At 42.9% G+C, this 25,012-nt stretch overlaps 1 protein-coding gene across 5 annotated transcripts in view; it reads left to right on the forward strand.

The window, feature by feature from the left end:
• LOC119651982 (gamma-aminobutyric acid type B receptor subunit 1) overlaps nucleotides 1–25,012 on the forward strand; it is a 768,875-nt gene that overhangs the window by 382,919 nt on the left and 360,944 nt on the right. For all 5 annotated transcript variants that reach the window (XM_038055893.1, XM_038055894.1, XM_038055896.1 and 2 more), the window contains exon 4: nucleotides 3,230–3,400. In XM_038055893.1, the coding sequence (XP_037911821.1) occupies nucleotides 3,230–3,400 (171 nt within the window). The remainder of the gene's footprint in view (nucleotides 1–3,229; nucleotides 3,401–25,012) is intronic.

Here is a 25,012-nt window from a genome sequence, read left to right on the forward strand (position 1 = left end):
ATCCAAATCGTCCTTACATGCAAAAATTGTCCGCATAAAACTACTCGGTGATAGCATTTCACCTAGAATTTCCTCCATATATATACGGTTGCCATTTACTCCTTAGTGGAGTACAGCGCGTCAATCACATCTACGCGCTATTGTCCACGGTTTCCTGAAATGTCCCTCCCTTCCCCCGCAACTTTCCGAGACGCCCCCACTCCTCCTCTGCTACTCTGCATCAAGTGCCCTTGGAGGACAAAGTGGATTACACTGCATGGCATAGTTCCCAATGCAATTGCCACCCCTCCTTAACGTGCGAGTTATCTACTACCACTTCCGTCTTTCTGGGGCTCATCTGAGATCCTTTCGCACTTCGTCCAATCAGGCAAGAACGACAGAAATTGCCGAAGGAATGTCATAAGTTAATGACAAGAACGGTACTTTGCTTACCAACCGTCGAGCCGAAGCGGATAGATGGCGAGAATACTTCGAGCTGATTTCAACTGAAGAATTTAGTCATCCTCCACTTCCACAATCATTGCCGACATTTGGACCAGTTTCACCTTTCATCGCAACTGGTGCTCAGAGGTGGCGGTGAGGAAGACGGAGCGGCGACCCTGTTGACCAAACCAAAACCAAGTGGCCGAGGAGAATTTCTATAGTGGCGGGAGATGCTGTACTCACTTTGGCTTGGCGGCCGTGATGCAGTAAGCGAATGCTCCAAAGGCCTAATTAGGGCGATCAGACCCGAGCCTGCACAGGAATCCATCTGAAGTAGCAAATTGGTCACAAAACCTTACCAGGGGTATACTGGTACCATGGGAACCGGGATAGTCTCTGGGGTCTCATACTTCGGGTGAACTCCCGTTGTGTGTGAGTACAGCTCAGTTGTTTGCGGTGTGGTCCCTACTGGGAGTTTCATGGGGGTTGTGATTATGCTGAAGCGATTCAACACGGGTGCCGTACTCCTTAGTTTGGTAGAGATTTAGGTAGGTCTTGCATCCACCAGTACGAATGCTAAGCTATGCACTTGGTATAAACTGGTACCGTTGTTGCTTCTCACAGTGGGGCTCTGATTGTGATCACAAAATCAATCCGTGTCTTAAGAAGACCGTAGGATTAAGTCGCAAGACAGGTGCTCAAGGACTCACTGTCAGCGCAACTGAAATTGAAGAGGCAATAAAACGAATGAAATCGGGGAAAGCCACAGGACCTGATGACATCGCATCTGAGCTTTGGAAAGCGAAGAGCTGGGACCCAACACTGTGCTTCAGTGAATTCTTTAATCGGGGTATTCAGGAAGGAAGAACACCATTTGACTGGCAAGAAAGTACCACTGTTCCAATATGGAAAAAGAAAGGTAATCCAGCGGAATGTTTGAATTACTGCCCGATCCGGTTACTTTCCCATGCCATGAAGATTTCTGAAAGCATTTTTGACAACCATATTCGCGAAATCGGATTTGTAAAAAACTGCGAAACTACTGACGCGTTACACACTGCGCGGTTACCCATGGAGAAGTACCGTGAGAAGCATCGCCCTCTTTACATTGCATTTCTGGATCTATAGAAAGCATTTGACCGGGTGCCACACGAACTCATCTAGTATGCTTTACGTCAACACTTAGTGCCAGAGGAACTCGTGCGCTTGATTCAACTGCTCTTCCACGATCCGAAAAGTAAAGTTCGAAGTATGGCGGGTGTACCAAAACCGCTTCGTGTCTCTGTTGGTGTACATCAAGGAAGTGCCCTCTCACTACTCCTCTTTGTTCTTGTTAAGGACGCCGTCACACGGGATATCCAACGTCCAGCGTCCTACATACTGCTTTATGCAGATGATGGTTTCCTAGCATCTGACAGCAAAAATGATCTCGAGCAACTTGTCCAAAAATGGAATGATCGCCTCATGCAACACGGTCTCAGATTGAATCTAAACAAAACTGAATTTTTGACGAATGATCCCCATGAAACAGGCACCATCACTATCAGCGGCGGTGATCTGCCCAGAACTGAGCGATATAAATACCTAGGATCAGCGCTATCAGCCAATAGAGAACTGCGTGATGAAATTGCTTCATGCATTAACGCAACCTGGATGAAGTGGCGTTCCAGAACTGGTGTTCTTTGTGATAGACTCACGCGGTAACGGAGACGAAGATGTTACGTTGGACTAGTGGCGCGACACGTTTTGATCACATCCAAAATGAGGATATCCGCGATCATTATGGGGTTGCATCAATCGTGGAAAAATAGCGAGAAAGGCATCTTCGATGGTGTAGTCACGCAATTCGTGCTAACGGGAATTCACTTACCAAGATTGGTCTGAACATCGAAGTCGATGGTAAACGACCAAAAGGCAGTTCGAAACAACTGTGACTTGATACGCTAGATGGGGATTTAAAAGCCTCGAAATTGTACCCAGGTGAGGCATTTGATAGAGCCAAATGGCGAAACCGATCATGACGAGTCGACCCCGCTTGTGAGCGGGACAAAGGCTGAAGAAGAAGAAGAAGAATATATCTAGTTAATTAAAGTATCTCACTGTTCTCCCAGCATTTACTGGGAATCTTCTATTCTTCCAGTTTGGAGCCAAAAATATAAACCAGGATATAAGATACAATACTGGAAAATTCGGTGTAATTCCCACTATTATTAGTAACAATATAGTGGAAGCTATCTGCCCGAGCTTACAGCGTTGATACAGCGGCATACACATATATGTATATGTATGTATTATGCGAGTACTTTATTCTGGAGATCAGAAGTGCGCATTTCTAAATGTTCCTAAACACGACGAAGCCATTATTGTCCTTTGAGATTTTATTCCTAGGAAGATATTCTGATTTAAAATCTGCAGATTTTATTATTTGCATTAATAAGGCTAGATTGATCCGAAAATTCATTTTAAGAGTTTTCTTTGTGCATAGCTGCTACCTCTCCAGCCTCGCGTTCCATTTCTTTGCTGGCTTTTAAGGATGCTCTGCTCGGATTGATTCAAGAGCTCTGCCACTTGTTAAAAGTATACTCGAATTTAAGTGAAGCTCTATTGCTGCGCACTTATTAGAAATTTACATTCTTTTGCGCAGATTACTTGCATTTTTGCCGCCCTACTTGTTTCAACCATGTAATTTTCTCTCTGCTCCACTTTCCCGTGATTTCACAATGCGGAAATTTTGCATTTTTTTTATCCTTTTACGACTTGTTACAGCTTTCACCCAGCTCTCACCCTTTGTTTTGTTCCATTGCAGCTTTGTTACGGTGCATCAAGTCCTGCATTATCGGATCGTAGTCGTTTTCCAACACTTTTTCGTACACACCCGTCAGCCACCGTACATAATCCAACAAGGATTAAGCTTATGAAAAAATTTGGATGGTCACGTGTAGCCATCCTGCAGCAAGCCGAGGAGGTCTTTATTTCGGTAAGTATCTTATAAATTTACATTGAAAAAGATTGGCAAACATGGAGCACTGATTGAATCGCAAATCTAGAGTAGTGGCCGATTTGGGTCTCCGGAATTGAAAATCCTGAAATAAATATACAAATGAATAATTTATTTGAGCGCGCCTAGGAAATACGGTGATGACAGACAGGACCAAAATGGGAGGTTTGGAATTTATCCATATTTAAAGTGTTTTCTATGATCAACTAGGAAGGAGTTGCCGAAGTTAGCTATTTTGTAGATTTGCTGGAATTCGACTCAATTGATACATCGGGACTCTTATTGTTAGTCACCAATTTGGTATCCTTTGACTCTATTTGCTTCATTTAAAGGCGAGAATACTTCCTTCGCCATCAATCAATTTGCTCTCTTTGACAATTTAGTTCGTCAAAGCAGAAGAACAGCTAAAGGCAACCCTTGCGCCGTTTGAACTCCTAGGGCAAGCCATTGGTTAGCGCTTACCGAGAACTCTCTCTAATACGCTTGGTGGTTTTGCTTTTTAAACTTTCCGGTTTTCCCCGAATACTCATATAAATATAGGACGTGTTGCAGAATAAAGATGGACACTAGATTCGAATCGGATTAAGTAGAATTCAGAAGCTTACAGTCTATGAAAAAGTTTAACCTCAGTTTTCCTTTCGTCGCCATCGTGACGTTATTGCTTGTCCTTCGAGGGACCGGAATTTGAGCGGTTGATTTAAAGTCAAGCCGGGTATTTCCATTATTTTTGTTTGTCCACTGGGTCTTTTCCTCTCTTTTTTGGATATTATAATCTCTTGCGACCCCGTTTTTTCCTCGTCCTGATCAGGTTTAAAGTTTAAAGGGGAAGATGTTGTCAATATTATGACGATGATGGCATCCTAATTTAAATAACATTATCTGAGCAGTAACGTAAGAAGGAGAAGGGATTGTGATGTCATTAGAATAGAGTATCCTTTTGAATTGATGACTTGGAATATCTACCTTAAAATGGACAGATGGCAAAAGGTATTTGAAAGGATTTTGTGCTAGGTGGATTTAAGTGGAGAAAAGGATTTCAATGGATCGTTACGAAAATGGCCATAATGGTTTGTTTGCGATATCATTAAGTTTGCTTTCATAAGGCAAGTGGTAAGGGCACTTGAGGTTCTTACCTCTTTCCAGGCTTAATTACCATTTGTGGTTACTTAATAAGGAGATTAATCGTCCTAGCATGAAACCAGGGATTCCTCTTCCACGTAATAGGGGTGGCGGCTATTGATACGCACCTACCAACTTCTTCCTCGGTATCAACAGAATTTACTTTTGAATCCCGATTAGCTCCTTAAATCGCTGATTTTCATGAAATTAAATTTTTGGTATTTGGCTAGACTTCGGTAATTCTTATCGTCCCACAAGACGTGGAGTTAATATTGTCGACGAAACCTATCAACATGCTTAGTTAATTGACATTAGGAGATAACAACGTCCCTCAAGCCAGCAAGCTAACAATAAATCAACCCTTGTACGTCACCTGCCTGTTTTCTATATACCTGCACACCCCAGTGGCTCACAGTGTATTCCTAAGATTAAACTGCCTGAATTTGAATTAGGTGGCATTTTATTCTTCCTCAACGCAACATAATTACGTTCACATGAGCTTAAAATGTAATCCCATTATCTCTACGTAACAAGGATGGGACGGTTGTATTGTTTTCCTCCTCGTTAATATAAAATGAGGATAGACTTTGCTGTAAAACGACAGGTGCGCTAAGAAAATAGGTGGAAGGAGGAGACGTGTTTTACGCAAGAATTATGTACAAATTGGGATCAAGGTTGATTTTGTTCTTTTTTTATAGGATGCTGTTTATACACGAGTGAAAGACATTATTGGTTATCTAACTTTGATGATAAAATCCTTTAGATAAGAAGTCGTGCTCTGTACACCAGATAAGCAAGAAATTCTTGTAAATGCTTGGCATCTGATATATCATCAAATATAAAATATCCTTAACCAAATTATTCGCTTTCCGTCAGGAAGGTTAACAAGTCGAATCCTCAACTCGAATATTAGAAACAAAAATTATTCTCAGTGGCGTACCGCATATGCGTCATTGGTTGACATCATCTTAGTAATCTAAAGGACAAAGCAATATTGTACTTAAAACTGTTATGTTCCAATTCCAGTTGGAAAACTTTAATTCAAAATGACCCCATAAAGTTGAGTTGGTTGAGCCTCAACCTCCCGATCTCATTACCCCCCGTTCGAATCCAGGCTGGTCATGGATTATGGTGTTCATCTTTGTGCTATCCCGCTGTTGTAGGCTTATCACCTGCATAACATTAATTGTGATGTAGAAATTATGAAACCGAAGTACAGTCTGAAAGTCAGATCGTAAAAAAGATAACAATACCAAGAAGATACTGTATGCATGCCCTATACTCCATAGAGGAACGAACAAGGGACGTACAATTCAACAAGAAAGCTGATTCTGATGGGCGTAAACGCATAGGCGAATGATTTTGGACCTTCACTTTAGTCCAAAGTGAAAACTTATCCTTTATCCCCCAAGAACTAAAAACAAAAGCAAGCAAAAGGGGGAAATTGATAGTCTTTAGTGTCGACTAAAAGTAAGTTACCTCAACTTCCCTTCTCGATGCTTCAAATGGAAGTTCTTCCTTATGTTTCCGCAGTTGGAAATTTGCATACCCATAAAGAAAGTTCCGCTCTATGAGTTCGACCTTCACAATTCTTTCGAAGCCTGTCTTGTTTGTCGAAAGAGGCGACTAATAGAGACAGAAATCTGTGGGTTAGTAACCCGAAAATTTCAAAACTCACGGCTACGACTTTTGGCTATCTAAACTATTCTTTGGAATATGCGCACGTTCCTCGATAACGGTATCGAGGGTATCTACAATCCTTGCTTGCTCCAACCCGAGCGAGAATTCCAGTGATATTATCTGGACATTTCCGGCTTAATTGAAGTAAGATGGTAGACTTTTGGCTAGTACTCCTCTGCCTCTTGCGACAATCTTCTGATAGGATTCGAACTGCAAGATTCCGCTCCGCTTAAGAAGTATCACAAGCACAGGATGCTTCCTTAAAGCTGTGATCGTGATCGATCATCTGAATAGGAACGGACAGCACCTTCCTCGAAGATATAATGAGGCAGCGAGGTCTTGGCGACCGTTATGATAATGGTGGAGGGTTTGTGAATTTCAGCAGCTTCCATTGCCTCTTCATTGGTGACATATTATTTAAGCACAGAGCTTTCCATAAGGTCAGTTGGACTTCCACTTATCGGGACCGTATAAGATCGTGTCCGTTGCATGTTGCATCCGCCACTTCTTTCAGGGTTGGAGTGCTGCAACCCCCCCAAGTTCAATATCGAACGCTTGAAGTTCTAAGCTTTCTACCAAATTTCGTGTCAATAGGTGTATCAGTTTCTGAGGAAAGTGCGTACGGCAGATATACAGATGGACAGACGGACAGTAAACAGATTTTAATAAGGCTTTGTGTTCAACAAAACTGCAAAAGATATCAATTTTGGCCGCTTATTTAAAGTCTTATAATTTAAAGTTGGTCATACATAATTACAAAAACAAAATGGTGGCCTCATTGGTCAGGCTCTGAAAAATTAAATCCAGCCCATCTGTAGAATTTGGCCAAAAATATCAATCGGGAATCAAAATACCAAAACATTGCTATTCGATTTGAGCATGAGCTATTGAATGTACATAGACAAGTATGTGGGTTTTCGAAATTTGGTACCTTTTGAACGTTTATCGTCATACATATTTAGGAGTCCTTGAATGAATTACATTATTTGGCAGTCCTTTCTCTTAGGTAAATAATTTTCACTAAAAAGTCATCGTAGACCCCCCATTTAATGATAGTTGGCACCCAGATAGTAATTAGTTCTAAAATTTTTTATCCTACCCTGTTAATATAGGTTCATGACCTGTCTTTTTCGGAGATGAATATCTCCATAGGACACTGGCACATACGTTAACTGTATGTTGGATTTTAACTTACTAAAACTAAACCCTAACTCCTGTCTTCTTCCCCGCAGAACCACCGGTGAGAAATTGGGTGAGATTATAATTAATCTTCTCATGCTTTCTCTTCCGGCACTTGCTGATGAGGACCGCTTCCGCTTTTCCTCCGCCAGTACCAGCCTAGCGCTAGTCAACCAAGCGTTAACAGCCCTGATTACTACGCATGAGATACTTTGCAACCACGATCAGTGCGATGTCGTCGGCGTAGTCCACCACTGTGGCATCTCCCGGAACCAGAAGGTAAAGAACATCGTTGTACATGATGTTTCACAACTGTTGGCCCAGTACAGAACCCCGTGGAACATCCACGGAGACAATGTACTACAGGGGTCCGTCATTGATGTCATACCAGAGTCTCCGTTCTTGCAAATCGTTGTCCACACTGGCAGCGAAATTGATGGAAATATCAATCGTCGCCAGGGATCTCTGTATATACCTCCAATTGGCCGAATTGAACGCTTTTTTAAGTCCATCGGGACAATCTATTATCGACTACCCGCTCCAGGGTTTCACCATAGTGTCTAGAAGACCTATGAGTCTATAATAGCATGGTTCACCTGGAGGTTTACCAGCCTTAGGCAGGACTACCAACTTCTGCTGCTTCCATTTTGCAGGAAATATCCCCTCGGATACGTACATGTCCCGTCTGGATTTCAGTTCAAGCTCTTTCCAGCCTCGGGGCTATACTGCCGCGTATGCCACTGCAAATCTTTAGTAGCTCCTCTCTGGTGACTGCTGGAGTCGCCGTCACACATCGTTGGAAGTTATCGGTGCCGCTCTCTTTCGGAGGGAATAACGCCTTGATAATTTTCAACAGGAGAGAAGGAACGTGGTCTACAGAGATGAATTGCCTTTGAACTGTACTATCACGATTCTATAGGCGCTACTCCACGAGTTTACGTCCGGTTCTGATCAGAGCTCTTTGAAGTATTCCCTCATGCTCCTCTGAATAGCGAACTTAGGGGTTTTGCGGGCTTCTTTATTGATCGATCCTGCCTGCTGTCCTCTGAGCCGCTCTTCTGCCTCGGTGACAGGCTGATCGACAGCTGGTGAATTCATCATTTCACCAGAGTGAGATCTTCTACTGGGGAATGTGCATCACCTAAGACGCGTCATATGCTTTGATAGAGAGCTGTTTTCGTAGAAGCCCCTGCCTTACTACTACTACCCTTTATGTATGTACATCCAAAGCTTTTGCTGACAAGTCTGTGCCTCCACTGATAGCTCAAAGCAAATTGTCTGGTGATCGCTGTGGGTATAGTCCTCATTGTTGTACCAGGACTTACCACCCGCCAGTGCTGGGCTGAGAAAGGTTAGGTCTACGGTTGAAGCAGTTTGGTGGAAATCTCCTTGATATGCTCTATCAGTCGCAAACAGTCCGCGGACCGAAATTGTGTGAATCGAAATCCACGTCTGCGTTGTACCCATTTCTCTCCCATCCACCTCCGTTCGTGAATACATCCGAAATAGAGAATCCGGAACCAGTTGCTCCTGGGTTTGATGATGAATGAGAATCCTTGAAGCTTCAGTGTGCATCTGGCCAGTCTACCGTGAAGGTCTGACTAGTTCATGAGCCATTTGAGTGGATCGTTGTCGGTTACCACTTGGAATGTTGCCTCTTCAATGCACGTTCTAAATTTGGGCACTGCCTCCACCGCTGCCAAACATTCCTGCTCAGTGTCAATGTAGCTTCGCTGAGGCTGAGTATGCTCCTTTGACATACACGCTGTGGGAACTTCATCTCCCGCTCCCATACTTTGCATCAACACTGCTCCTATGCTCCAGAGCCGAAGAGAGACTCGTTTTCAGAACGTCGAAGGCTAGGATGGCTTCCTCAGTCAGTTGTTTGACGGTTTTCGGCCACAGAAAATCGTTGATGACGCGCACCTTCTCGGGATTGGTAGAAATCCTCTCATTACCGATGATGTGCCCCAAGTATCGAACCTTCTTCATGACAAATTTGCTCTTCCGGATATTCAATGTTTGACTAGCTGAGACGCGCTACAAGGAACCTGGAAAGGTTTCAGCGCAAGGATGCATGGTGAAGACCAGGCGCTTTGCAATTCCTCGATGACTCCCAAAGCCAGCGTCTGGTCAATTTCTTCATAGAGGAGCATTTCGATGGCGGGACAGACTGCGAAATGTCTCTGTTTGATCGGCTTATTATTCCCGACATTGATGACGTATGTCGTTAGACTTGTACGCCCTTAGCCCTCCGACTCGGGAGACAGAAAACTGCCAATGACAGCATCGAGTTTTGTTCGCTGGTGTGTCGGTTGACGTCCTCGACATTTTCAATGGAACATCCGGAAGGTACAAATGAGTCCTGTGCGAGTCCGAATTCTCACACAAAATTTGGGTTAATGACGGCATAAAGAGGAACGACATCGTTTCCATTCGATCACAAAACGTGATGTCAGCGGACATTCTGCCCACTGTCGGGTAGCTAGTCCCGTCGGCTGTTCTGAAATCGATATGTAATCTCTCTGACTTGTACCGGCAGTGGTTAATAATTTTTCGGGCGAGATCCGAAGCCAAGCAACTTAAGGTGGCCCTGGAATCGATTAGTTCCAAAGCACATTCATTCAAGATGGTGACATCCGTGTACGGGCGTGTGAGAACGGCAGAGTAGTAGAGATGACGGTAGCGCATTATTCGTCGCCAATATTGACGTAAGCAGTCTTATATGCAAAGGTTTCAGAACTAAAATCATCGATTTTCTCGAAATAGTTGGTGGTAGGGTAAAATCAATTCTAGGTTGTCGGACCGCTCTAATACGAGCGACGGAGCGGGAGTTGTGGTGGGAATTGAGGTTTGTATCCCTTTCTCCAGGGGAACGAACCCTGAAGTTTTGTGGAAACGCGCAGTGATAGCAGTGTGGCTTCATAATATTTGACGTTGCACACCCGAAACTTAACCGACGTGGTGTCCAGGGCTCCGTAACTCCAACGAAACTGCACTTCCTCGATCGTTTCTTCGGAGGTTTACGCTGTGTCCAGTTAAGACAAGTAGCATTTTGGTCCCGCCACTATGAGGATCTGACGTGCGTCAGCGTTTTTGTTGGTTCTCAAATTCTCGTAAATCACGAATGGTGATGATATGGTTGGGGAAAATTGTCTGCATGATTTCAGGTCTCAAACGGCGATGCAGGGTCTCCACCAGTTCAGCCTCCTAGGGTGGTTGCTGGTAGCTGGACACCAAACGTCGGATGTCTTTGTAAAACTCTGTGAAGGGTTCTCGGTCTTTTTGGGTTCGCCTGCGGATCCGGATCAATGTCTGGCAAACGATCCCGCAATTGATTCCGGAGATCATCCCGCAGATCCGGCCACTGAGCATCTGGGCTGATTTACCCGTACTCCCAGCACCAGTCCGCCGCTTCTCCGGTAAACAGAGTATATTCATACTTCAATAATACATAAAAGTTCCCCTGGAGAGTCGAATGGATCAAGGATTCGACTCTAAAAAGGAACTTATCTATTGGCAGTGATCCTTGTTGCATATGTGTGCAGAGTATTTCCGCACACAGTGCTTACATGCGAAGAAACAACAACTAAGTTGCTCCTCGTCGCAGAGAAACAAACAAAAGGGCGCGCGCGAATCCCTATGTTTTATTTTTAGGATCGGGTGCGGACCCACGCTCCGATATAGACAAGGGATCGAAACGCTCAAGGGATCTCCCACATTCCCCCACCTGGCTAGCACAGTGGCGTGCAAGCACGTGTCGACAAAATGCTTAGGTGGAGCTTCAGTATTTGCAGGTGGAGTTTCACGATCAATTTAGCCAATTTTTTTAGGCTTTGAGATCGCTCTTCCCTCTGCGTCGTCTCCGGCCACTTAGGACGATGGGTACATACTATATATACCCTTCAAGTCCATCGAATGGCTTATGCTGATGATATTAATATAATGTGGAGAACAACCCCAGATATACATACTGCCTTCATGTGGATCGAACAGGTGACAGCTTCAATTCTTAGCAAGAGACGATTCCAACTTTTAGTCAGGTTCGAAAAAAAATGTCTATAAGAGCAATGTCTATGGTGAAAAACGAAAACGTGCGCAAACCCTGCGTCAGATGAAGCGATATTGAATCGGTGGACCAAGACAAAAACTACGATGTTCCTTGTTAAGGCATCCCTGACCGGGCATCGGTTGCTGCGCCGTTCAATGAACATTACCCTAGATGTGGATGCGAATATGGTCACTTAGATTTATTTATTCCCATTATTTCCCCCAAAGAGAAAGAGGAATTATTACCTCACACTCAATTTTATACAATTCCGCCATCAGAATATGGCTCCCGCTATCTTCGTTTCCTAACTTATTCCTGTCGTTTAATTTTAGTTTTCGTTTTTCCATTTAAATTCATTTTCCATTCATTTAGTTTCTCACTAGGATGGACAGCTACTTAACGGGCTATGCTCATTTGAATTTGAATTAAAATGAGGTTGTGCCAGGCAATGTGGCTCGAATAGTAGCATCGCAGGTGCGCACAAAATACGAAGCTTTGACGTTATTACTATGCCTTCGCTAATGGAAAGTGAAAGGAAAGAAAGTTGGAGCAAGGTTTTCATTTGATTAATTTAAGGATGAATAATTGGAATAAATTTACTTAGTAGAGGTCGAGAAAATTCTTTTTGCGGATAGAAGAAAGGTTCCAAAAGCATTTACGTAGGAAAATGAAATTTATTCATGTTGACAGCTAAGAGTTTCACGTGACACACGTCATCGCCTATTCATCCTTTGGGGATAAACTTCCGGCAATAAATCTAGTTCCCTTCTTCTTCTATTCCTTGAAGAAACTACCGGCTTTCTCATTAATCAACTCAAACCCAATAGTCCTTGTTGGCAAATCAATTTGACATCATTTTTAAAGTCTCCTCAATGGATTTTTTCACCCCATTGACTCAGAATACTGGAAATCACATAGTTCATTTCATTTTAAATCCATTTTCTATGTGAAACAGATACTTGAGTATATTTTTTGGAATACACCACTTGGCGCTTTGTTGCAACAGAATAAAAGCGAGGGAGCGATAACAGGCAAAAGGCAAAATAACGTCATGGTTATTATCATCATCAGCGCAAAAATTTAAAATCCTTGGTCCGTGGAAAATTTTGCTGTATTTAAAACTTCAGAGAGTTGAGCATATAGGATCAAACTGTGAAGGTTTTAAATTAGGAAATTGTACTGTTATCTGAGTCGCCTAGTGTTTTCCGGACTCGTTTGCTGGAAATAATTTTTGGATTCATGCAGCCCCTCGTTTAGGGAATTTGTCCCCAATCAAAAAACCACTTGTTCGCCCCAACCTTACAATTAGGTGTATGTTGCAAACATTTTGTTAGATATTCACCCACTTGCTTGCTGGCTTGTTTCTCAGAATCTACGTTTCTACAAGGGGAGGTCGTCACACCACCGAAAATCTTAATTTCTTATTCTCTTGGGTTTCCCCCAACGACTCCTCCATCTAATTGGATTGAAAGTATTTTCGGCTTTGATTTCGTTTTCATTAAAAATTCAGCAGAGAACGCGAGCTAAGGATGCTATGGACTTACAAGGCCATCATTGAGAGAATTACTGGAAAAATCAGTCCTTCCAGACCGTTATTGTACGTTGAGGATTCGAAGTGAAAGTTAGGGAAGCAGAACCCAATTCTGTGTATATTCCACGCTACACTGTACAGTCACGGGTAGCGGCAAAAGTCTCTAAGTCCCGAAAATAATCTACTTTTAATGGCACTCATCGCCACCGCCATCTTTAGGCGGAGGTAAAGATCTGTTTACATCATAATCAGTGAGATAAACCCCTATTATAGCGGAGAGTGGGGGATGCGGTTGGGATAATGAGAAAACAAACGAGCTGAAAAATGGTAGAATTAATTGTGGTCTTAAACGAAAAATTTGAAATGGAAACTTTGCAGGAGAAGAAAATTCGGTGGAGAGTTTATTTTCAAGGTCAAATAACTGACTTTTCCCCAACACTGTTACGGAATTTAACAAGTTAATATCTATCTTGATTGCAGCAGCGTAAACCACATCAGAGTCTTCATATCACCCTTCAGACTCGTCCGTTGAAAAACGTCATCTTATTCATGGTTACATCCGTGAATCCTTTTATCGAAACAGTAAACTGAGATAGTGAATGAGGACGACAATTGCAAATCTGGAACAATGTATTCGGATCTTTACGACTCATACATTTTAGGGTCAATTTGAGATTGTAGTACATAGCTCTCTGGATAATATTGTATCCTTTTTATATGTACTCATGTATGCTCCCATCCCCCAAAGTACAGGCAAGTTTGTTTTTTCATACAATTACTGCAGTGTTTCGTGTTCCCACATTCTTGTTATTGTCCATGTTGTGGTTCTGGTTTTATCTGTCTAGGGACAACATGGTCATTGCCTAATACCGCCTGGTTGTAGATAGTAAAATATCCCTTTCTTGGGACAGTGTAGATGACGACGACGACATGTTTGTGTTGTCCAACAGCCACTTCAACGGAACAGCATTAGCACGTTACATTCTCCGGAACAACGTGACCCGCGATGTGAGGAAAAGGAAATGAGAACGGTGACCAAATAAAATAGGGGAAAATAAGTAAAGTGTTTACGTTTAACTCCCATGGCTAGCGATTACTTCGTATTAATTTTTTATTAGGGTAATATCGATTTGCCTAGCTCTACAGTAAAAAGCTGGGGTGGAAATAACTTTGAAGGTGGAGGAATATTAGCTGACATTGTTTGCTCCCATCTTAGGGCTTTGGTAGAGACATCGTATAGGAAAGGGAGAAAATTGAAGAAAATAATTTTTTGGAAAGGTCTTTTGGTAGCCTATGGTGCTTCCAACGAATTTTTATCGTTTATTGAATTTATGATAAAGTTGGTCCTTTGATTTACTAGAATATAAAATTTTGAAATACTCAGCTTTCACATTCAATATTCTGTATGGAGACCAGTTACAGAGCCATAGAAAATCAAGCAAGTGATAAATTCTTTTAGCGGACTCAGCAAATAGAAAGTAAAGTGATATGTGAACCTTTCACTCTTTTGTGGGTATAGCGCATTAATCACACATAGGTGAGTTAACCGCCATCGTTCCCGGTTAACTGCGCCAAGTGTCCTTGGGGTAACCCACTCGTTGGCCATTTTGGAGAGTGGATTCTACTACATATCGTAGCCCACAATGCGATTGCCGCCCTTCCTTAGTGTGTAACCTATCCATTGCCACTTTCGTCTTCCGATCACAGTGCGTACGAGCGGCAGGCCTGTATGCCGACCAAGTTCTTCGTTTGAGATAGTGTCATGCCAGCGTACCTCGATGATACGACGCAATAAGGTTTTGATGAAAGCTTGGAGCTTTTGAATAACAGTGGGGTTCACTTTTCATGTGCTACTCCCATATAACAAAAAAGAACACTAGCATAGAACAGTCTCAGCTTGAACTTGACAGGGCGTCGAAAGAGGATCTAGGGCTGCTAATGGGTCGGGCAACATCCTGTTGAGTACCACGGTCGGCGTAAAAAACGCTTCCTAGATATAAAAATTGATCGACGTTTTCGATGCTCTGCCCATTAATGCAGAAGAGAGTATATGATGACCCGCGAAACTGAGAACCGTGGTTTTGTTGGTGCTTATCTTAAGTCCAACTCTACTACATTAGACCAAGATCCATGACCCAGTGAGAGTGCAAACATATGTCATCAGCGTAGTCGAGGTCTTTGAGGAAAGACATCATCGTCTCTTGAATTCCTCCACGCCCTCCGGAGAAGGCAGCATGGAGAACGTCACCGATAACAAAAGAAATAATATCGGTGACAGGATGCAACCCCAGCGGACTCCATTTTGGATCTCAAGATCGTCCGAGGTTTTACCTCGGCGCAGCACGTGATATTTTGCGCCATCACCGTGAGAAGAATCACCCTCTTCTCATTGTATTTCTGTATTTAGAGCTAGCGTTTGACCGTGAACTCATCTGGTATGCTCTACGACAATACTAGAAGATCCGATCCGAAAAGTAAAGTGCGTAGTTTGGTAGGTGTATCAAAACCGCTTCGTGTTTCTGTTGTGTCTCTTTGTTCTATACACTGCTTTATGCAGATGATGTTTTCTTAGCGTCTAACAGCAAAATCGTTCTCGGGCAACTTTCCCAAAAATAGAATGATCGCATCATGCAACACGGTCTCAGATTGAATCCGAATAAAACCGAGTTTTTGACGAGCGATCTCCATGAAACAGGTACAATCACTGTCAGCACAATGACTCGGTTATGAAATTGTTTCACGCATTATCGCAACTGGGATCAAGTGGCGTTCCACAACTGGTGTTTTTTTTTTGTCGACGTGCCAACGAATGTCTCAAATCTCAAATTCACGGCAATGTCGTCCGTCCTGTCGCTCTCTATGGTTCTGAGTGTTGGCCAACTATAAAAGACAATAAATGCCTTACAGGAATGGAGACGAAGATGTTGCGTTACGTAGTGGCGCGACACGTTTTGATCACATCCGAAATGAGGATATCCGCAATCGATATGGAGTTGCACCGATCGTGGAAAAATTTCGAGAGAGGCGTCTTCAATGATATGGTCATGTAATTCGCGCTAACGAGAATTCACTTGCCAAGATTGGTTTGAAGTCGATGGTAAGCGACCAAAAGGCCGACCGAAACAACAGTGACGTGATAAGCTAGATGGAGATGGAAAAATCTCGCTTGTGAACGGGGCGAAGGCTGAAGAAAAAGAAGAAGATACGTCGCTCTGAAAATAGGTATTAGTTTCTTTGGAATGCCCTCACCCCCCACCTCCCCCCCCCCCCGTGTAGAGCACTCCACTCCATTACACTCCTTGTGCACGCTATTGAAATTTTTCGCAAAAGAAACGAACCAGGTGCAGCGAAAATCGAAACTCTGCTCACTGTTCCTAAATGATCGAGACGAGTGGACCCTGCTTCTGAACGGAATCTAGAAAAGCAGAGATCATGGTGGAGTGAGTCATTATTATAGATCCATTGGGTGGTCTAGCCCCTGAGCACTCAGACCGTTGTGGAACATTGTTCTCGATACCACCGTCTTACGGAATATATTGCATGATTTCCGTTGGTGCTTGTGATGCTACCCGCTACAAAATGAGTTGCATATGATACCTGATGCGTCCATAGGCGAGGCACTTGCATAGGTATTGTTCCGTAGATTCTGCTTCCACCTAATTGGGTGGACACGTATCATCTTGTAGAATTTCTATTCTGAACATATGTCCTGCTAGTGAATTATGATCACTCAGAATGCCATCAATACCTCTCCAGAAGGACAGCACAGAATGAAGGTCGCATCGGGACGGCTCAGGGATGCAGAGGGTGGAGATGCCATCTCCATCGCCTGTCGACGGAAGGGTGTCGAATATCTCAACACACCATAGGTCAGTTCACGTTATAGAGCGAGTACATGTGGCATGTTATACTCAAGGCATTCTTAAGGGGAAAAAAGAGAGGCCAATAGGAGAGATCGCAGCGAGGCTCCCTGAACCACAGGAGAGCACATGAGTCCGGCGTTTTGCGCATAAACGCATTTCATTTCGCTACCAAAAAATACACATGAAGCCTAGGTTCCTATGTCGATGCAAAATTACGCCTGCTGAGTTCTTAAGCGGTAAGAGCCATCATGGTTTCATTTAGATTTACTAAGACAACTATCGATAAAATTGACGGTGCACTGTGTATTTCTACACAAAGTTCGGAGGTCTCGACTAACAGCTACCACATCCATTTCATCTGGGCCTGGGCGTTTATTGGCGAACTTTTCAGTTCGATAGCACTCCTCCCTAGGGGCAGCCTGCTGTTGATTCTGTTGTCAGGAAGCGATCAACACATACTTCATCACACGATAGTCGCTCGGTTAGTATAGTATAGATCTCCTTAATTAAGTATCATCGAAAACATGCTATCTGCCGTCATCGCAAAGTTCCTAGAAAATTGCACTCTCAAATGCCCCTCCAATGGCCACGAACACTCCCATCGTGTACTCTTTCCGAGTTGGATCCTTTGTTTATGAATCCAAGTAGAGAAGAGCAAACTCTCCACGCTGGTAAATATGTTGGCTTTAATTTATTGAGTAGAATCTTAGCACATTCTCGCGAATGTGATGTTTGACAAGTTATCTATCTCAGCTATAGGTATGAAGAAAAACATTTCGTAAAGGTCGTTCTAGGTGCCTTATACTCTTTTCCTTGCATCGTTGGATAGATGTTGTTGTTGACAAATTTTCAGAAACCATCAATTCTCTTGCTTGTTCCTCCGGAAGGTGTTATTCCAGCAGAGTTTGAATTAGTTCAGGTTTCACGTCCGTGAAAGTTCCGCCCGGTCTCCTCTAAAATTGTACGTTAAACAATCTATATCGCCTAGGGTTCTGGACTCACTTTGTTGCCAAGGAGATTGACTTTTAACCAATGCGTTTTCTATGACCGATTTCATCTTTATATTATACTTTTCATCCATAATAGTCAGACTAAATTCTAAGTAACGGTAGTCTGATAGTGCTATTCCATCTAGCACGCGCCAACAGTAGTAGCGCAGGTGAAAGAGATTTTCTGGGTGGCGTTATTTCTTCAGCCTCTGCCTCAAAGTATTTCTCTCCCGTCAAGAACGGTTCCCTTTCTGGTGATGTCTGAGTTGATAAATCTTCTCTAAAAATCAATCTTGTTTGCGTCTGATTGTCTCGAAGACTTTCCTTTTTGCTCAAACCTCTCGCGCCAATCTTTGATCAGTTCTAACTTATTGTTAGGTCACAGCTTATGATCTCCATCTCATGTATTCACATCATAACCTATGAAGAGTTCAAGACCACTTGACTCCATATACGCTATCAGATCCCTTAGTTCGATTGAAACGTCCGCCATACCAAAAAGTACCAACTCCCATAATGAAATAAACTGGAAATCGGCCTACAGCTAGTCTGTCCGTGATATTGTTACTTAATTCTTCGAGAAAGCGAAAGAGGCCACAAAGGAGAGGGACTACAGGCTAAATCTTGGGTACCGTAAACCTGGATGGCACCTTGGTGAAGGTAGCGGAAGACATAGAAGAAAGCCGAACGCCTTGACAATAAAGGCATAAACGTTGTTGCACCACCAGTATTGGAAATATCCAGAGAATCGGACGCATGCGGTGGGGATAAGCTTCGGTGAGTCTTATACTGGACGCAGCGGACTCCTTAGTTAGCAGAGTTTTCTTCAGCACATATTAAACTTCACTTATATCTACAACGGTTGACTAAATTAACATCCAGCACACCCCTCTTCCTTGCTGCTGGAAATGAGGCTACAAAGTTGAAGGACTGCCTTTAAATCTTTCTGGTACGGGAACTATAGATTCGGTTTAATAAAATCGATGATTTTGGATCGATAAAGGGGTTAGGATCCTCTACAATGAGAAATTTTCAAGACCGAGAGCCTATGTCCTGATATCTTGCTGCGGTCATCTCACAATACCAGGCGGTGGTAAAATGAAAAACGTCATGGCTTACCTCGGTGTGACTCGTCGGTATCTCCCAAACTCAAAAAACTGCCTCGGAGCGCTTCGAGTCTATAGAGGAAATTCAACATGAACCGCCACGTACTTTGGAGACTATACCGACAAAACGACTTTTTGGCATTCTTCGAGGGACGTAAGAAAAGACAAAAGTGCGGTGTTTCGCAAGGCGGTTACTTTGAAAGGATAATATTTATTTGGATGAATAAAGACTTTTCGTTTTATAACCAAATTCACACTACTTTTTTTGTTCACCGTTAGGAGCAGTGTGTCTTTCTTCGCTTAAATGGGATGAGTCTAGTTTGCGGTTTGTCGCCGTTTGTAATAGTCAAATTGAACTTAAGCATTGAAGTGTGTTAGAATATATCATTTCTAAATTTGTAAAATTTCATCATCAATTCTGAGTTTACGATTTTGGTGCACAAGTCAATTCGTAACTGTTTCGAGCTGACGAATAATTGTCGTGTCCAGCGCTTGCACAGTTTTCAGATGATCTCCAATTGCGATTGGCTTTCTCCAGCATCGCTTTCAAAATATTTTGTCAACATTCTATTCTTCTCTATTACCAGTATCAACAGCACAACAATGGGTATCCTGGTTTTGGACCGAACTCCACCTATTCGATATCATTAAAAGCTGCCTGGTGTCCTGGCATACAATACATCCGAGTCAGGTTTTACCACGTCTTTTTTTCCACCATAGATACTGCTCCGGCATCCCTATAGAATGTTTAAAAGTGCTCTTTCCTTCACTATCTTTCTGTATTTCCGTTTTTAAAGCAACGGTTCAATTAAGTTGTTAAGTTCATAAGACGGAGCCTCATAAGGTGGCTCCAGCGGCCTTCTGGAGGTTCCATTCTAATTAGGACATGCCTGCAGAAATCGAGATCGTTGGGGGCGTGAGCTTTCACATTGCGTCCACGATGAGACGCAACAAAGCGGTGGTGTTAAGTGCCGAGCTAAGAAAAGGGCGGACTCAAACTACATCCCCTGGTCGCTGATTTTATATAAGTGTGGAATCTATTCTCGACAAAAGCCGTCAGCACAAAATTCTGCAGAGGTATCGCCTCCGGCCACCGCCTGAACCTATCTATGATTGTGAAACAATATCTGAAACCGTGCAAGTCTTGCAAAGGGTCAATTAGATCGAGGTGGATTATGCATTAGCTACGCAACCATGTTCTCGCCGTTTGTCAGTAGATGATTTCAGTGGTAAGTGCTGGTCGATTTTGATATATCTAAAACGTCATAAACCAAGCTGAGACATATAGTAAACAACCCTGTTCGGTCGAATATATGTATGTATTGCGATGGTTATGCTGGGTATTTGATGGGACTAGGTTGGTGTTATTTATTAAGAGTTGGTGAAACCCAGCGAAACCATCACAGGGGATCGATTTCGACTTCAATTGGTGCGACTGAGCCGAGCACTGTGCGAAAAAAGCCCACCATATGGCTAGAGGCACGAAAATGTGATTCTACTGCATGACAGCTCTCGACCTCATATTGCCAAACCCGTAAAAATCTACAAAGAGACACTCAAGCGGAAAGTCCTTCCCCATCCGCTATATTCCTCAGATATTATGCCGTCCGATCATTACTTGTTCCGTTCGGTGGCGCATGGTTTGGCTGATCAGCATTTCCGATCATTTCGAGACATCCAAAAACGGGCTTGATTCGTTCATAGCCTCAAGAAACGAACAGTTTTATCGTAACGGTATTCGAGCTCTGCCAAAAGGATGGGAAAAGCTGAAGCTGGGAATGGCCAATACTTTGAAAGACATCTATCTATTTTTTTACAATGAAGTTGCATTTCTATGAAAAAAACCGCGAGAACTTAGTTGCACGCCTATTAGAAACGCCTGGTAGACCAAGGGAATACGCCTACTTCGTTCTTCATACGTTTTGCATTTTTGGCATGCCATGCACTGTCTGCCCCAAAAATTAATGTCTTGGTTCATGGACAGCCAGCAATATTTTTTGGTGACTAACTGACTCAGTGTCCGGTGCCTGGGTCCGCTAGATTATGGACGGCGTGAAATATTCCCTTACAGTAACTAGCCGGAATATATAGCCTTCTCCCTTGTCTGGGGTTTCGCAGTTTATGCAGTATTTATTACATATTGATTTCGGAAAAGATACGGTAGCGGGGATCTTGACCTCTTCAACATGTGCTAAATCGTTAGCAACTACGCTATCTTATCCAGACACGTGTTGAAGGTCGGAAGTGAACTGGCTGATGAAGCTCAAGTGCCGACGTTGACGAAGGGGCGCTTTGTCGGGCTACTATTTCAAAGAAGTTTTATTTTGTCTGAAGGATGCCCGAAGTGTTGTATTCACCAGCTGCTGCTAAGTGGTCTGAAATACCTGGACAGCCCCTGGGGACCACACAATTAGGCGGGTGTCTTTGGTTTGCGGTCCAGACAAGTAGACGTTAAGAATCAATTGACGGTAGCCGGCTTTGCGCAAGAAACGACAGGAAAAATTGAACATCGCCAACAAACTTCTCAGATCTTTAACGGAAGTCGCAAGCTCGGATTCGCTTGCATTTTGACTGGATCCGATTGAATACCCTTAAAGGAGATATTGAAAAATGCACTGGAGATACTCGAAATCCTCGAACTCAGAGGGGGATGCGATCAGACATTATCTAAATAAACGAAACAGAAGTAGAGGATTCGAATCACAGAGTAGATGAATCTGTAAAAGGTTTTCGCTACAAGGTTCTAAATGTGTGCGTATCGCCGTTTTCGGAATGTCTTCAGGAGCTGCAGGAATTTTATGTGAAGGCACTGACTAATTTCAACGTTGAGAAAATACGGCAGTTGGCGATAGAGTGCATAAAATCGTATATGAGTAGAATTGGAGTGGAATGGTGTGGGCATTTAGACGCCTGCAGTCGCCATAAGGTCTCCCCTCTCCCCTCTCCCCCCTTCATTGGGTTTAGGAACCATGTTAAGGGGCAAAAACCAATCACTGTCTGAAAGTCTCTAAATACTCTGCTTAAGAAGTTCTTCAAACTCTTTCCTCGCAACTGCTAGTTTCCGCGGTAGTAAAGGACGTACCTTAGGAGAGGAAAGGGAGCCAATAGTGATAATGTGGTGCTGAATATCATGCTCAAGACGCTCAGCGAGACTACGCTTGGTAATGCCGTTGCGGTTTTTAGAAGGAGTGTGTGAATACGTGGGTTAGCAGCGTCTTCAAAAACGATAGAATGAGTACTGAGTTAGCAAGATGATCATGATTCTTCCTAATAACCTAAGGGAAGTTATGGTGTCAATGATGGACCTGTTATGTAAATCCACTAGCAATCCGTAGTGGCATGGGATTTCTGATATCTGTGATAATGAAGCGCCAAGAAAACATTCGTCGAAGTCCTAGAATCACACCCAACTGCCTATAGGCATCCGTGCGGATCGATGAGGAATTTGCTGTCGATAAATTGTTTTCCGGGTACGGGGAGAACCGAAACTGCAGCACCTGTATCGGCTAGTTAGTTGCGCCAACTCAAGGGGGGCATAAAATGTTAGGCGACGTGGTGCTGCATTGCGAGTAGCCGTTGTCAGAGCTCCCGGAAAATCTAGTTTTTTATGACAATCTAGTATATTTCGTGCCCTTTTCGGCGAACCTATGCTGGTACCAACAACCGGTACTTGCCGAAATGGTGGCTGTTAACGCTGCCATCGTCTGCTGCAGCTGAACCACCTGGCTTGATGTGTTACGAGGCACCTTGTCAGCCACGGGTGTTGCCTAGACGATGGATTTCGTCATCGATGAAAGTTATCGTGTCCAGAGAACTTGAATCTGCACATGCCAGGATGGAGGTAGGAAGCAATTGCTCTGATGTAGACTGAATAGGAATAATATTGGTAGTGCGTGGACAAGTGGGTATGGGGATTGACATGCAATTCGTATGACAATTCGGAGGCTTCGCACTCTTTACTAACACTTGGTAACCAAATCCCCATTTGTACTTGATTAGCTCTCGAATATTTCCAAATGGGAGGTGCTTCCAATCCGCAGATTGATGAGGGTACTATCGACTCCATTTTGGTTGTTATGGCACTCTGCGTTAGGGATGAAGAAGACTATTTGCGGAGGAGGCTAAAATGGCTTAAAAAGTCAGCAAGAACAAACTAAGAAAGAAAATGTGTTTGAAGTTAGAGCTATCTCGGTTACTACCTTGTTTACAGGTTTTTGAAAATTAATTGTACTTTCAGGTCCTATTGTTAAAACTAATGTGGTTTGGACTATGAGCTACGAAGAAGGGAGAGTTAGGTCGTAGTATTTAACGGATATCCGACCGGTTAAAGTGATTTTTTATGTTTCCAGTTATGACGGGAAGAGGAGGGTTTTTTTTCAATGTTCATTTGTCCCTTCTGTCAGTAATCAATACCTAACTTGAAAAAGGTGCGTCACAATTGTTGCCAAACGAGCCCATGTTGAGTAATTTATGTATTCTATTTATGTAATGGAAGAAGTAATCCCTTAATAAAAATTTGGGGCTCATTTATACCTGAATATAGGACTTAATTGCGTATGAAAAACCAAAGGGGGGGGGGGGGATAGAAAATGCTTACTACGCGGATGAGGACATTTCTATTGTGAAATGAATTTGCTATATTTTCTACTGTAATGTCGAATTTCTAATTTCTGAGGCATAAATTTATTTGATCACAAAAATAACCGATTCGTGAACCCTCGTTACCATCCCTGCGTACAAACACATAATTTTCAACGGCCAACGGCGCGCTGTACGGTCGCTGTCCGTGTAGAAAGGGATCAAATTAATGGCAATTGGCAATTACAAAGGGCTTTCTTGCGGATAGGCTCACTAATGTGTAACGTATTTGAATAATTGATTTTCGTTTTGTCCACTTCCATTTATTTGTGCCGAACACAAAGAACATCGCAACAACACAAACACCGAGTGTTTGCATACAACATAGAAAATGTTCATTGGGTCAATTGTGGATATTTCAACTAAAGTGTTTCCAAAGGATGTACGAGGGTTGGAGCTCGTTTGGAATTATTTAGTAGCGGTTTCCGAGTGTGTTAATGAAAATGTTATTTAATTTTCCTTTCATTGAATTCGGAATTTATTTTTCCTGTTTGTCTATAGCTTTCAACGAATCCTTCCCTTTTTTCCTTGAAATGCCTTGACTTTGGCTTCAAAATGGAAGAAAATCAATCTTGCGCGGCGTTATTGACCCGAATGCTTTTAGCTGTTTGAAGTCCTTCGAAAGTTTACTCCAAGGAGAGACCATAACAGGCGAACTCAATCTAAATTCAACCATTTATTATTTGTTTCGACGCAATGTAAGTGTCATGCATGACTTCCCAACATATCATTGACTTATTCGACTTCCATATGTGTTCGATGTTCGATTCATAGCACCGCCAGGCTCGGTGACTGTTGGTGCCACAATTTGGCGCGAAGGACTCATAGATTTTCAGCAACTTGTCCCTATCATTCGAAAAGATATTGATATAAATCGATTGTCAATCTTTCTGTCTGCACCGTGCTGGAAAAGCTAACAGAATAGATATCCAACAAACAGAAAACAGATGTGTGAGACAAGTAAACACATTCGTAGCATTAGGGAGGGTGGTTGCAACGTTTTCCTCAGGAGATTGATGTCAATGTCGAATCGCTTGACAAATGAGCCAACTAAGGCAGTCACTACTACCATTATCATTAGCAGTCCCATTGGCATTTAGTCCTTGCAATTGAAGAATAGGCGGCGTTGGGGTGTGAAAGAAGCCACTGGTTATGAATTGCGGTCATTTGTCGTATAAGTACGTGATCTGAGAGGTTGATGTATGATAAATGAGAATTTTCTTCGTATGTGAATTATGCTTGCGAGGTAATTATCATATATGGAATGGAGTGTTCTTTATGAAACCAATTACGGCTTTCGTTAGACGTTATGGAGAAACCGGAAAATCTTTATTATATAAAGTATTCGATATTGGTATCTGATTTCCAATGGAAATGAGTGGTTTTGTTCGTAAATTACTATTCCGTCTGGCATTCTGTGTTGAAGTAAGCCTGT

This window comes from Hermetia illucens, chromosome 3, assembly GCF_905115235.1.
Source record: "Hermetia illucens chromosome 3, iHerIll2.2.curated.20191125, whole genome shotgun sequence".
Classification (NCBI taxonomy): Eukaryota; Metazoa; Arthropoda; class Insecta; order Diptera; family Stratiomyidae; genus Hermetia; species Hermetia illucens.